The sequence below is a fragment of the Symphodus melops genome (genome assembly GCF_947650265.1).
Source record: "Symphodus melops genome assembly, chromosome: 13".
In the NCBI taxonomy this organism is placed as follows: Eukaryota; Metazoa; Chordata; class Actinopteri; order Labriformes; family Labridae; genus Symphodus; species Symphodus melops.
The window spans coordinates 19649993-19665262 of NC_136703.1; the positions used below are offsets into that span (position 1 = coordinate 19649993).

General features: G+C 38.9%; 1 protein-coding gene across 1 annotated transcript; it reads left to right on the forward strand.

Annotated features, from left to right (window-relative positions):
• The first annotated feature begins 1512 nt into the window (after positions 1-1512).
• Positions 1513-10261, forward strand: LOC306833567 (rho-related GTP-binding protein Rho6-like). The gene is made up of 5 exons (XM_079358898.1): positions 1513-1773; positions 2397-2484; positions 7505-7614; positions 7726-7860; positions 7988-10261. Exons 1-5 carry the CDS (start codon positions 1654-1656, stop codon positions 8231-8233), a joined length of 699 nt encoding a protein of 232 aa, XP_079215024.1. The 5' UTR covers positions 1513-1653; the 3' UTR covers positions 8234-10261.
• The last annotated feature ends 5009 nt before the right edge of the window (positions 10262-15270 follow it).

Genomic DNA, 15270 nt, shown 5'->3' on the forward strand with positions numbered 1-15270 from the left:
TTCCCACATCTCACCATCTAATAATCATCATACAATACTTTCTGCAAACAAACATTCACTAACACACACAAGACCAACACACACACAAAAAAAACACAGGTTTTAGGGGCAAGTTATGTAACAAAATAACTCTCAGCCATGCGGATCAGTTGCCTGTTGAGCATTTTGACCAACACCGAAGGTCACCATGTTAGCTGTCCATGATGATTAATACAGTACTTAGAAAGAATAACATTCATAATAATTTCAGAACTGTGCATCGCACTTTGAAGACAGATTGTTATATTATTTGTTTCTCAGTGATTATGGAGCGTGAGGGAGGGATGTATTGGATGCAAGTGTGTGTGTAATTTGCATGTTTGTTGGTATATTGTTGATTATGAAGTCAAGGAAGAAGCCACAAAAAAAGTGAGTCAGAGAAGCACACGGTTTATCTCTGTTTCTCTCTGCAGCAGGCAGCAGGTGCAACTCATGTCCCCATCACATTTATACATTAATGGCATCAAAGAGTCATTTGTGACAGTTGAGCAGTTGTTTCCATTTAACTCACCATGCTCCACTTCCTCTCCAAATGGCTCAGAATCTCGAATTCTCTCTTTTACCTCAGATTGATGAAGCCATCTGTCTTCTGTTTTGGTGTTCTGAGGCAGCCCTTGGCCCTAAGAACACTTTTGCTCCATATTATCAAAACATTTATTCACAGACCATCGATCACATGTTTATTGCACATACAAATTGCATGCATTCTCACAGTGTTATCACTACCACACCATAGTACACACACAACACACTTACAGAGAGAGAAACATTTAGACAACAATAAGATCCAATTCTTCTCAGCTATGGCTGGCCTCATAACCGAGAAGCTGGTAACTGAGATGTTGGATATTTAAATGAAGAAACGAGTATCACAATACTGCATTGTTAAAATGCTTGGTTGAATACTAGGGGTCGAATTGAACAGTATCTTTACCTGTGAACTATTTTGACATTGTTTGTTCATTTATTGCTTATTGCAGGGAAAACGTATAATACACTGCACCATATGGGTATAGGGCCGAGGGCTATATTTACATCAGTGGAACCTGGGCTAAGGCTATGTGCGATTATTGTAGGACTAATAATTAAAACCTTTCACCTTGTACCAATCAGAACAAAATATACTAAACTATGCGAATATAAAAGAGACAATAAAGAAAGAATAGATGATAAAACACCCTTCCCTCAAGTGAGTGCAATAAACATAACCTCTCAACAAACCTGTTAATCTTAAAATTAGAGATGTCAGACTATACTGAAGTGGAGTAAAACCTGTATCTGCCCTTATAGACGTTTACGGGGCACAAATAGAGGAAAAATAGATGCACTTGGTTAGATTTCACAACTGTTCAACGTTAATATCTGGAACCATAGATTTTGGAGCGGTCTCGTGCACCGCCCTCCTCCTGCTCGCGCACTGCGTAGCGCTCATTGGTTGGCGCGACAATATAAAGTTCCGCAGTGATGCTCTCATTGAAGAGCGCTGCCTTGTCTCACTCATCACTCATAGACCTACTGACTGAGCAAGTACCCAGCAGGAAACTGAGAGGATATACAAAACTTTATCGATTCAATTGCCTCTGTTTCTGACAGGTCTGTTTGTTTAAATTCAACATGAAGGAAAGGAGACTCACACAGCCGTTTGTCGCGAGGTGTAAACTGGTGCTGGTCGGGGACGTCCAATGCGGTAAAACAGCGATGTTACAAGTCCTGGCCAAAGACTGCTATCCAGAGGTACGAGGAGCAGATTATAATGTCTTGGATTGTATCTCTGCTGCTCTGAACTGAAAATGTCGATATTTAAGTTATAGCACTTGTTAGTGAGATTTATTATTATTTATCAGGAAGAAAAATTCACCGAGTCAGATTATGTTAGATTTGTCTATCAGATACTTTATTTTGTTTTATACAACTTCCTTTATGGTAATTGTATTTTTCTTGGTGAATCTATTGCATTTCTAAAGTGTCTTATTATTAGTTTTATTGTGTTTCCACCAAAGTCTGTTTGACTGCAGGCTACTGTATGTGTTTTCATGGTTGAATTTAATTTATTTAGTTCTACATGGTGTTACACTATACAAGTGTACAGTACAATCATGAAATGTGTATGATTAATATAATGTGTATGAGTAGTCAAGCCTATCGATGATGTGATTATTTGGTACTGATTAGGCCTGTGTTCTTCTTCCCACTAATTGTTTCGTAACATATTGATGTTTTTTCTGTTGAATTAGCAAGTTGCATTGGTAACTTCTGATGTACGTTTGTTGTTTTTCACATACATGCGTTTTATTTAATGTAAATAATAAATTAAGTCATTACTGTCTCTAAAATGTTGCCTTTATTTTCCATTCCAGACTTACGTTCCTACTGTGTTTGAGAACTACACTGCCTGTTTGGAGCTTGAAGACCAGCGTGTTGAGCTCAGCCTTTGGGACACATCAGGTGAGAATTATGTTTATTCATATTTTTGCCTTACACACAGTTGTGTGTGAGGCAAACACTGTATATTTGTTTGGTGAAAAAAGGGCTGTGAACTACTCTCGTACTTCTACCTCGGACTCACGTATAATTAAAGATTCACATCCAATGTTTGTGTGTGAGAGAGTTAAGCAGTGGGCATCAGATCTGCATTCATTGGTTGATTTGTAGAACTTGTTTACCCTCCCAACAACACAGCCGGCCCGGAGTCGAGGGACGACTGTAAATGTAGCCCCTTCACATTGTTTTAGAGAACTTAAGCGTAATTTTCTGCCAATCCTGTTTTGATGCAGTTAAGCAGCTTTTCACTGTGAAATCTGTTAAGAGATATTCTTTGGGGGTTTGTTGCAGGCAATGAGAACCAGCCTGTCTGGTTTACCCAGAAAACAACTGGGTCCCAAAATCAATGATTTCATATAATTTGTGTGAAACATAATTACTTGAGAATAAATGTATGTGAGGCATAAAAACAAATCTAACCAGGACTTTGAATTCCCTGAGGTTTCTAAGTTACCTGAAGGTTAAATACTCAACAAATGCTTGCTTAAGTTTTATTATTGATTTATCTGAAAATGATCTGATTGAATATGTATTGTATTAAATCTGTCTACAACATATCTACTATATGTCTAGACTAGCATCAGAAACATCTCAGCTAGTGGTTTTTTCTTAAAGGAGCCACATGTTAGATATACTGAAAGGAATCCTGAAAAAGACCTTACTACTGTATATCATCAGACATTAAGGAAACATGCTATGTTGATTTGTTGACAACAATGTAGCAGCCAGTATGTTCTTCTTTTAAGTTTCAATTCCAGACGTTTTGGACACCCCTCGGTTTGTTAGATATGAGACCAGTTATCATTGTAAACCAGCAGGTGTTGCAGTGATGGAAGCGGACAAGAGATTCACAATTTTCTCCACCCGACCTAAAAATCCTTGTTATTTCTCTAAAAAGCTCCATAAACAGACAGGTGATAAAACTTGGATAAACATGAGAGATGCTTTTGAAGAATAGAGAGAGGTTATGTCGCAGAAAGGTTTCAAGAAAGATGCAGCGCTGGCTAAACACTGAAGCTTCTTTGTCTGTGTTGGCTCGAAGAATAAGGGGGGGGGGGGGGGTCAGCTCTCTTCATTGTTTTGAATGCAAATTTTAAATGCTGCATGTCATAGTTTGATGCAACTCTTTTAAAGGCATAGTAATCCGTTGAAGACAGAATTTCTCAAGAAGACTCAACAAATCAGAGCAATTAATTATGTGACCTCCAAGTAGGGTGCTAAGCGAGGTGCAACATGCTCCGATGTCTGATCCAAGCTGGGAAATAAATCAAAAAGGGGTAAATGGTTGTTTGATTCAGCCAAATGGTGAAAGTAAGGCCTCTTTCCTGTGGAAGAAGTCAAATCATTGCAGATCACATAAGAGAGTCATATATAATAATCTAATAATAAGTCATATAGTGAAAAAAATTAATTTTATTTGAATTTTATAGTGAATTAAATTAAGAAGCAGACTGACAGAAATATATCAAAAGAAACATTTTGATAATCTAAAAGTGATTTTTTTTTTCTTTTTCAGAAATGTGATAAAAGCATCAAATCCAAACCGTTAAAAAGCTATAATCAGAAAATAGACAGTTGAGATCATTGATTAGGTTCAGGTTAATTCATGTTACTGTTGTGTTGTGTTGTGTCATACTGACATTAATGACACTCTTACACTTCAGGTGCAGTTATAAAAATGTTTTGTGGGTCGTGTTTTCAGGTGAAACACTTCATCGTGACACAGTGACCTCAAACCTGTCCTAATGTTATTTCAATATGATCAATAAGAAAGCAGCGTGCTCTGTTATAGATTTATTTCATAACAGTACTGGTTGAGGCATTGTGTTCAGAGGAAGTCCATCAGTGCCAGTTGGCCTGCAGAGGGGTTATTTCAGGGGGGAGAGGGGGAAGCCTCGTCCATGCAGGGGGTGGAAGTCTCCGAGAGTGTGGGCAAGCGTGTTTGTGTGTGTGTGTGTGTTTGGCTGTACAGTCTGAGAGAACAGAAGGCACAAGTGAGGGGTACTGTGAGAAAAGATATGCACGACCTCCTCACTGCCTTGCTTGCTGCCTAAAAAAAAAAAAAAAAAAAAAGGTCTTATGTAACTGAAACCGGCAGAGAACTAATGTAGGTTTGTGTGTTTATCTCCCACGGAGTAAAAACTTTCTGGACAGTCACCCTTTCCCAAGGAAACATTGCATAAGACCTATTTACATTTGCAACACAAACAGAGTGTTCCCATCTCTCTTTATGTTTCTTTTCATTGTCTGTTTGTGTTTTCTTCGTTCAAATATGACGGATGCAGCCGAGGGTTGCCTTTTTGTATTAGTATGAGTATTTGTCGAATAAACAGGTTAAATACTGTTCTTTAAACACAGTTTTGTTTCTTACAAGTCCAGTTTATCATCACATAAGACTCAAGGAAACAAGAAAAGTTAGAAGTAGAGAAAAAACAACTTCAATCTACCAATAAAGTCTTTAAATCATATGCAGTGAAAGTGTCTCCTCAGCTTTTTTTTTGTTTTGTTTATTCTATTGGTAAAATGTGCCTAAAGAATGTGTCTTAAAACTACAAGAAGCACAAGGAAGTTTTGTGTCTTCAAGAAGAAAGATATGCACGCCAATACCGTTCAAAATAGATTACAAGAAAGATCCTTTTGTTCTGAAGACGTTTCATGAAGACAGCACTGGGGACTTCTTTCATTTGACACTAACCATGCTCTGAATTTTCTCATGATCTTATAACTGTTGGACGGGAAGATTCAGTCCAGCTTGAAAGACTTGAACCAATCACAACAAGTTTCTTTTAAATGTCCTTCTCAGATTAAACGTTCTTATTCATGAAGTCATTTCCTGCTGTTCTAATGAAAAACAAACTGGGGGTTTGATTGGGATGATGGCAGAGTGGTATGACATTCATCACTCCCTCTGTCTCCAAATATCTGACTCTGTCTACTGTCCTATCACTCCAATAGAGACATTAAAAAAAATAACTCTATAATAACGTTTCTCTGATGTGTAACTGTCTTTCTCATATTAAACAGATGGGAGAGGACTTGATTGTTTCCCTTCAGTTGCACCACAATCGAGAAATGCTAAGAATGACATTAATCCCTTTTTCCAGTGTACGTTGCATCTTCTAGGGTCTAATCTTGTCTTTTAGAGGAAGAAAATTCCAATTTCCTCCTTTTGCTTTCTTTCTTTGAGATTAAAGAGGGCAGTTGAAGGCATACACTAATATTTGCTGAACTGAAAAGGATTTTGTGTGTATTTGTGTATCCAGGCCTATGATCCAGGCAGGGGGCTGCTAATGTGTGGGAGGCGGTGGGTGCCAGAAGTTGTGTCCTCTTTAGATCTCTCTGCCTCCTCTTTCTCAAGCCTTACATCACCCTGGATAGTTATGTGACGGCCGCTTTTGATTCCAACCAAAATAAAATGTTATTGATGGATGCAGTTGTGTAAGTAGCCTAGCCCCGGCTTTTGAGATTCAAGTCAGTGATTCAGACGCACCGAGAAACCAGAAGAGGCTCAGATTTCAGAGCTATAAGTGGTGTAGTTTTTATTTTATTTACATCACAGGAGAATCCCAATTCAATCAACACAACATTACTGCTCGCTCCAGTAGAAGCTCATTAGAAGTATCTATTCCTGATGTAATTATTATACCCTCTTTGCAAGGAAATCCTCTGATGTGGATTTGGCCCCTGAGGACAGGAGTAGGAAATTAAATCTGAGTGTTGTTGTGTGGGGAGTGATTAGGTGGCAAAGGGAAAACAATAGAGAGCGGACATCCTGTCAGTCTGTTTTTAGCTCAGGATCCTTCCGAAGAGTAAAAAAAAAGAAGGAAAAAGGTTCTATAAAAAGCTGAGCTGTTCATGGAAATGTGAGAAAAAGATGTCATCTTCACACCATAAATCTCAATGTCTTACGGTCTTGTATTTCTGAGACAGTAATCAGGGAGGACTGTTTGAGTGAGGTGGTGAGTAACATATGTTAATATTATGAAGACGCTGGAAAGAAAATGGTAGTATATATCCCATATGATTGCAGTTCAGGTGACCATTGTTCATAGCTTGGTTAGCTGTTTTTCTTCTTACTAGTATTTGTGCAAAGATAACGGTCTGCCAGATTTCCTTTTAGACAGACTTAAAAAGTGATAGAAATAAGACTGAGAATGTTTCTCAACATTTGAAACACTTTCTTCAAATGGAAAACTCTGAAATAAAGTCAACCTGCAATACAGATGGACACTATGTGCAAGAGCCCCTGTTTATTTGTTTGATATACAGTTTGTTATTTTCCTCTTGTTTTTACCTTTCACCTGCTTGGTTGTAATTCATTTCTGCTTGGAGGATTTTCAGTGGTGACGTTTTGGTGGATGAACACTTGAGTATGGCATCTTATCCGTCAAATCACAAAATTCAACACAGATCAAAACAGCCTCAATTCACCTTTTCCTGCTCCTGAACTTCGAAGCCAAACAAAGGCAATCATAGAGACGCAACCTTTGAGTATGCAGGACATCAGCTGGCTTTCTCTTACTCAGATTCAAGTTTAGCTGTTGTCTAATAGTGTTAATATGTGATGAATTTAGAGCCGGACTGCCTGTGATTCAATTAGTCACGTTACTTTACTGGACAGATTCCTGCCAGTGGGAAGGTGTTAAAGCTTAGTGTAATTATTTGCTCTCATATCAGTTTGGCTGGGCTGGATGTGACTGTTTGTGTTTGTACAGTGTGAAAGTGAGGAGGACGAGTGTGTAAAGACATTATCAAAGTGTAAGCAGGATTTGGTCTAAAGAAAGAGATCGTGACGAGGTGAAAACTTTACCAAATGTTTTCAAACGTGTTGTTTGAAGCCAAGTGAGCCACTTTCTGCAACGACAGTTTATGTAACTGTACGCTGTTGTACCTCCGCTAAATGACTTTCATTTTGTTTCTCTAGGTTCCCCATACTATGACAATGTGAGACCCCTCTGCTACAGCGACTCAGACGCTGTGCTTCTCTGTTTTGACATCAGCCGTCCGGACATAGTAGAGAGTGCCCTGAAGAAGGTACGAACAACAAAACAATTCACTTACGTTCTTCTCCTCAATCAGTGAGCTTACATTGTCCTAATTCTTTTGTTTTCTGTTCTCATGATTTGCTTTCGGTTTTTGTTGCAGTGGAAAGCAGAGATTCAGGACTTCTGTCCCAGCACACGGATCCTGTTAATAGGCTGCAAGACAGACCTGCGCACAGACGTATGCACACGCATGGAGCTGTCCAATCAGAAACAGACACCCATCTCCCACGAACAGGTTTGCTCCATGATGACATTTTCTTCTCCTCTCAGTCAATTTAGATTTCTGTCACCCGTTTAGTTTTGGTTCTTGTAGAAATTCCCTGTTCGTTCAGCTTATATTCGACTTTACATCGGGTTTACAGGGTTCGTCCTTGGCGAAGCAATGTGGAGCAGAGACGTACCTGGAATGCTCCGCCTTCACATCAGAGAAGAGCATCCACAGCGTTTTCCGTACTGCGGCCCTGGCCTGCATGAACAAACTCCAGCCTGCTGAGAAACCCAGCCCCGTCCGCCGCCTTTCCAAGAGACTCCTACACCTGCCAAGCAAGACAGAGCTCCTCTCCTCCACCTTCAGCAAAGACAAGTCCAAGAGCTGCTCAGTCATGTGAATACTGCTGTAAAAAAAAAAAGAAAAAAGCAAGGACAAGCAGGTTGCAGATGGTTCAGCTGGATGTTCTGTAAAGAAATGCGAGTTAAAATCTCTCTCTCCTTTGCAGCATCCAACTCTCCATGAACCATTTCCTACTCAATAATCGACATCTGACACTGAACCGTCCATCATGACTTATCAGCAGCACACAGTGCGGAGACTGAGTGAACAAAATCTAATGTTGAAATATTTCCAATCAGTTAAACACACCTCTACATAAGAGGGCAGAACTTGCACTTTAATGTATTGATTCCTCTCTTAAAGGTGGCTGTGAGGGAAGAAAGGTCAGTGCCTCTTCTATTCTGCAAAGGAAAATGGTTGTAAACGCTGCAACTGACCACATTACCCTGATGAGACCCATTTAAAATTCTTACAGATGCGCCCTCTCTCATCCATCTTGTTAGTGGAATGCCTCCATACGGTCATGGTACGGGCTGTGCCATAAGATAAGGTGTAAATCTGACAGTGACAGGGAGTGGTATCCACAGTAATGCAGCTTGGTGGAATAACAACAGTGGCCCTTGAAGATATTATCCCTCGCTGACCCCTCAAGATTTTCTCATCCGGAAATTAGAGCTGACATTGAAGAAAAGGGAAGAGAGAGATGGGAGGGATTTGGCAAGTGGGAGCATTCATTTGCAAAGACAGTGGGAGGATGAACAGAGGGCACATCTGAAGCAGCACAATGTGACTCAGCACTCACATGAGCCACCGAAAAGTAGTCTTGGGCGGACGTGTTGTGACAAATATAAACACAAAAGCCTTGAGCCATGCGAGGACTGTCCTTGCATGTTTCTGACAGATCTGACACCCATCACCACAACAATGTCAGCTTTCAGTTTTATCAATCCTGAAACCATATGGCTTAATATTGTGAACGGAAAGCTGATTCCAGTCACTACTTTAACTGGAAGGATTTGTTTCATGTTCCTAATAAAGTTTTCACGTCTTTGTTTTTAAATCCTTTTGCCTCCTGGGTGTATGAAGGGAAATAGTCCTCAGTCGTGAACTGTGGCTGGAAATGTGTCACCATACTTCCACTTTGTTTTAATTAATCAACAGTTATTCAAATTGCAACTGCTGCCATTTCCAGGATGCTGCATAAACTCTCAATGTTCCTCACATGAAAGGTTGAGTTGATTCAAAACAGGCTGGTCCTGTCTGGAGAGATTTTTTTTTCTTCTTCTTTTAATGTATTGAAAATATCTTTCTCTATTTTTTGCAACTTCCCTCAACAATTTGACTCAACATTTTGTCCAGTGTTAAATGGTTTTTACTTGCTTGTTAATGTTTTTTTTTGTATTTGCTGTATTCACAGCATTCATAGTCTCCTGGCTTTAGCAGCTGTTGACAGCTCAGCTAATGGAGGACTTGATGATTAGTGGGTCTGCACCAAGGAGCCCCGAGTCCTATGGATGTACCAACACTGGAATTTAAGGCGTTGCCTAGCGACAGTGTGAGAAGGGGGCGGGGGGGTGGTTCACACCTAACAGAGAGAAAGGGAGGGACGGCTCTCTGAGAGGGCGCCTCACCTTTTATTTGTAGCATTAGAGGGAAGCCACTGCAGAGGTGATGAGCTGGACATTTCAGCGAGTAGCGACTGTTTGTCATCTCAACCTGACTTTTAAAGACCCCCCTGGTTGCAACCACGAGTGGGTTGTTGAAAACAGCATGCAATCGAAAACATGCATCTGTAGCTCAGCTTCAGTCTGTCTGGTGGATTGTGCTTTCCTAAACGGGCTTACTTTGGCTCAATAAGCAGCTGTCAGTTCACTTTCTTCCTGGTTTTTTGACAGTTTTTTTTGTACATATCTTTCCTCTGAAAGCTCAGTTCAGTAGAAATAATGAAAAAGAATGTTGCTGAAGCAAAAACACAATGCCTGTGTGAAACTGCCTTTGATGGCTTAAGTTATGGAGTGAATTCTGTATTTGTTATTGCCAATTACTTTCTTTGAACCTTTATTTAAATAAATATGTCTGAAATTCATTAACAAGTTTGTGTTTGATTCAAAATAAGACTTTTAATGGATACATTGATTATGACGATGTTCTCATTCAGGGGATTAATAAACAAATGTAAACCCCACAGTTAAAACATGTACATATATCAGCCCTATATATGTATTAGGCACTTGCACAAAATTGGGGAAGACAGCCGGGTTAATGCTGATTTAAATTAGATTTTTTTTTGCGTCTGTCTGGTTTTATTCATGGCTAACGCTTTTCATGGAGAGAAGAGCCAGCAGCTATATCAAATTAGAGCAAAACATTATTTGGGAAATGTAATCAAATTCAAGGATCCTTGAGAGCCTTATAGCTTGGCAGCACATATCTATTTTGTCCTAAAAAAGATGATAACAAATAATTTTAGGACACAATAGTTCACTTCACAAAATGATTGCACTGTTAGTTTAAATGAAAAGTAAACTGATTTAACTGTGAATTTCTATGGGTTATTAACATTATAATTTAAATTCTAGTTTATAACTTTGCATAAATTGAGATACAGTATGATTTTGTGTAAATGAAAATGAATGACCATCCCATATAAGGCAGTGTGAGCACGATAATTAGATGATGACGGCAGCGTCACAGTATGGTGTCAAAACAAGCCTGTGGATGTTATGCCACCCAAGCGTGAATACAGCCGTAAGGAATAAACCCCCATTCCAAACTGTTACACAAACATACACATGTCCATTGCCATATGCATTAATCATGTTACATACATGATATGTTTTGAAAACATGTCACTTTCTCTTTCCTTTTTTTTTTCGAAGAAGAAGAGGACGAAAGATAAGACAACAAATCAAATATATTTGCTAACAGTACAGTCACATTATTCATTAAGAAGCCCTATTTGCATCTAATACCAAGCACAGTTTCCTAATAACTTCTTTGAGCTTTTAGAAGCTTATCAGGGGAGTCTTTTTAATGCGTCTTGTTTTATTGTGGTTGTATTTGTGGCATTATGTTTGTTTACATATGGAATACAAATCAAATGAAATTTAACTTAAATTGGACATTTATACGACAACTTTACTTGTAGTTATTTTGATTTTCTGTATTCTTACTGTAAATTTTACGTCCTCGAGCAAATTTACAGTATTTTTTAAAAGTGAATTTAACCTTTTAACACTTTTATTTAACCATATTTCTTTTTAAGTCCCATTACATGATCACTTTATCCATCTCTTAATTAATCCAATTTGGAGGACGTAAATTTATCTTCAGCAATCTAAAGGAGTATAATCTGCAGGAGTAACACCTAGGAGCGACCAAACAATATTACATGAGCCCTTATAACAATTAAAATGTTAACACTCTGTCTGGTTTGTCTTTAACTACTTATTTTTCAGTAATGCAGTGTCCCTATTCAGGGCCTGCATCATTTGAAGGGCACATTTCATGACTAATTGCATCACAACAGGCAGTTACTCCTTACCACTGTAACTTTGCTATGTTGCTCATGATGGATTAATGCTGGGTCTTTGTAAATAATTGAATGAGGAAGTACGGTTTTTAAACTGCTCTTTTGTGAAGTATTTTGAGATAACGTGTTATGAATTGACGCTATACAAATAAATATTGATGGAATGATTGATTGGTGTGATGTAATCCATATGTTGTACACATACAGTAAGTAATATGAATCTCACATATAAATGTGAGTATTTACTAGTTTAAGGTTTCAGATTTGCATAAATAGTGTCTACTTACAGAATTCATGTCCTTTTTTTCATTAGACTGAGGCTACAAAGAGGTTGAGGAACATTTCCATGTCTCTCCATTACTACTGCTGCCTGGACAAATTTCTTTTCCTTTCTTCTTACATAACCAACAATCCTCCCTGACCTCCACTACCATGTTTGCTTAGTCTTTCACTGGACGGATATCTGTGCTTATCAGGATCTTCCTATGTCCTGTTGTCACCCTGGACTTACTGGTGAGATGACACGGATGAAGTGACTGAATGTTTGCCATTCCTGAACTATCGCAGGATACAGCAGCAACTCATGACCTTTTTATCCGTTACCTTTTGAGCAGACAAGAAAATTGTGGGAATAAACTCTGTATCACTCGTCTCAGATAGAATTAATCTTTCTTGATTTTCCACGGGGGGAAATGGAAGTGGTTTGATCTTTTTTAGATAAACAAGGCTGCCTGCCTGTCTTTCTACAACGCTGCTTTCTCTTATCTTTTACCGTTTCTCTGTCTCCATGCCTGTCTCTTTGACACAGACGCATAGACTTATTTATCAGAAAATTGGCTCATGTACACAACATGTCTTTGTAAATTAGATAAACCTCTGACAAGCCGTATTGAGCCTGTCATCCATGGCAGACTGCTCCAAGGCACAATTCTGCTGCATGCTCTTAGTGAATGTGGAACTCATGCATCTGTGCTCTCATAAAGAATGCATTTTTTATATATATATTCTTTTTATCTGTTTGAGCTTGTGACTCTGTTAGTGTAATTTCTATTCCATAGTGGCTATAAGAGCCAGTCAGCCAGACTTTTTTAATGTTAAAAGGGCTTGCCACATCAGGTGAGACCGTTTTTTTAGCCACAGCCAGATCTTCCGGCTTAGCCCAGTGTATTAGCTGAGAACGTACCTGTTATTTTAAGTCTTCTGTTCTGACTGAGGGTACAAACACCCCAAGTGTTACTAAAATCAGTCCATACTTGAAAACAGATTTGTATAAGCTCTCAGTTGTACATGCATGATACTGACATATTGATGTAAAGTAATGAACAGGTCTGCAGTATGTGATCTGTACAGTCTGGACATTTTTTCCCTTCCTCATTGGAATGATTGGTGCCTGCAGCAGAGACGGTGGTGAGATTGTTGAGGGTCATGATGCGGAGGAGGGACAATCTAAGGAAGAGCACTGCCATCTGAAACCCTCCCGGGAAGTCTGAGAAAACAGTTGTGGTGCTGCATGGCCTATTACCACATAAGCACATCATCTATCAGACATGGCAGCCCAGAAACCCATAAAAACACACACACATGACGCAGGCTCTCGCATCCACGCAATGAACCTATCACACCTCTCCAGCGCCGCAGCAGCAGAGAGTGAAGCAAAGAAGAAGGGGGGTTTGCAGAGCTATGCTGCCTGGTTACTGATGAGCTATCTGTAGACTGACGTATAGGTTACATTCCCCTTAAATGTGTGCACATGCCAAACAGGCAGACAAACACACACCAGACTTTGCCCCAGCTGCTCAAAAAGGGTCATAACTCCTGTCTCGGGAAGGAAAATTGGGTTGTATGTCATAGGCTCAGCTGGATGAGGAGCGACATTCTCCAGTGTCCCATATGACCATCTGCCTCTCGTTGGTTCAATCCAGCAGACACGGCCACTAAAATTGTTTTCCCACATATTGTTTTTCTGTAATTGCAATCCACTGTATGTCTTTGAAATCCATGGTTTTGTTTGACATATTTTAAAATTCTTGTATTTGCTTTCTGGCCCAGAGATATTTAATCATTTTGACTCGCTGTCTATTGAGGATCAAAGTAAAAATCCTAAAGATTTCAGATTTATTCATATTCACTTATTTATATGATAAAACCTTGGTGTAAAACAAGATAAATTTAACATTAAGCTTTGTTCAGTTACATTTACACATGACAAGCTGTTTCCTAAGCTAAGCTAAAACAACCATCTGACTGTAATATGTCCTTATTTACAGATACAAGTTGGGGTATTGATTTTCTTTAGCTCTATAGAAAAAAAATCAACATATTTCCCAAAATGTCTTTAGGCCTACTTTAATTTAAACAATTATATGTCACGGTTTATTCCTGTGAAATATTTCTCCAAAGTGAGGTCATCGCTCTGCCTAAAGGCTCCAACAAAATACATTCTGGGATTGTACCAGACTCAGTGAAAAGAAGTTTCTTTCAATCTATCCGATCTCTCTGTCTGATTTCTTAGTCTAAAGTTGTTCTGATGTGACAGGTTCATGCAGTAGGGCAGCTCTGCAGCCTCTGTATGTCTGTGTGCTTTGGGCTAAATTCACTGAGGCAAACAGACATCACCAGACAGCATACACCACAGCCTTTTAATTGCCCTGAACCATGAGAATTGAATATATTGATATTAAGTATTTTATACTGAATTAGCATACAGTCCCTATTGTCCAAACAAAATATTCAGTCTCTGTTTAAAAAAAAGAGCATACATTACAACATGTCTCATTTGCGTGCTACTCTTGTGCCAGTGTGGTCCCATTATCTGTTCAAGTGTGTCTGCAACTATTTTATTTGCAGCAAAGGGCATCCATGCATGACTCTGTATAACTGCCATACAGTCATACTTAAAACAGTTTACACATTTCCTGATTTTCCTTTTGTTCCCTACTCTTTAGATTCTTGCTTGTGTTTTTCTTACTCTCTGATGTTCATCATCATAAATGCATCGTAGAGTATTTCAGTCTGTGTAGCATGTTCAACAACTGGGTATAAAATTGATTTTCTCCTCACATGATTTATAAAGTGTAAATTCTTCCCTGCACTGATGACATCAGTGGATAGAAGCATGTTGTGGTCCTTTCAAAATAAAACTGCATACTGAAAAAATAATCTAAAGTTGGTGTGACAGTTATGGCCACATGTAGGACAGCGTCAACACAATACACTTAACTTCACATTTATTGATCTAGTTATTGATTTAAAACAATTAGGTGTCCAGTGTTGTCTGGTGTCTTTGTCCATGCCCACTTTTTTTAAAAAATCTTTGTCAATGTAGCGCCTATGAAGAGCGATGATTTTTTTCTCAGCATCTTTGCATCATTCAAATGAATCTTGCATGAACTCAAATTCTCCTTGATGCTGTCATTTAAGGCCTCCAGTCTGCAGATCTAAACCTTGAGCTTATTTATTTCTGGCTCTTTGGCTTTCCCTCTAAATTGCTGGTTTTAAACTTGATCGCTCAGCTTTATGTTTTCTTGTAATGCACTTTTCTTTGAGATTAGCCTCACTCTGTT

Excerpts from the sequence above, each read along its gene's own strand:
- LOC306833567 (XM_079358898.1), top strand. The coding sequence starts at position 1,654 with ATGAAGGAAAGGAGACTCACACAGCCGTTTGTCGCGAGGTGTAAACTG. Across the intron at positions 2,485-7,504 it reads CAGCCTTTGGGACACATCAG|GTTCCCCATACTATGACAAT; the intron begins GTGAGAATTATG and ends TTGTTTCTCTAG. Across the intron at positions 7,615-7,725 it reads TAGAGAGTGCCCTGAAGAAG|TGGAAAGCAGAGATTCAGGA; the intron begins GTACGAACAACA and ends TTTTTGTTGCAG.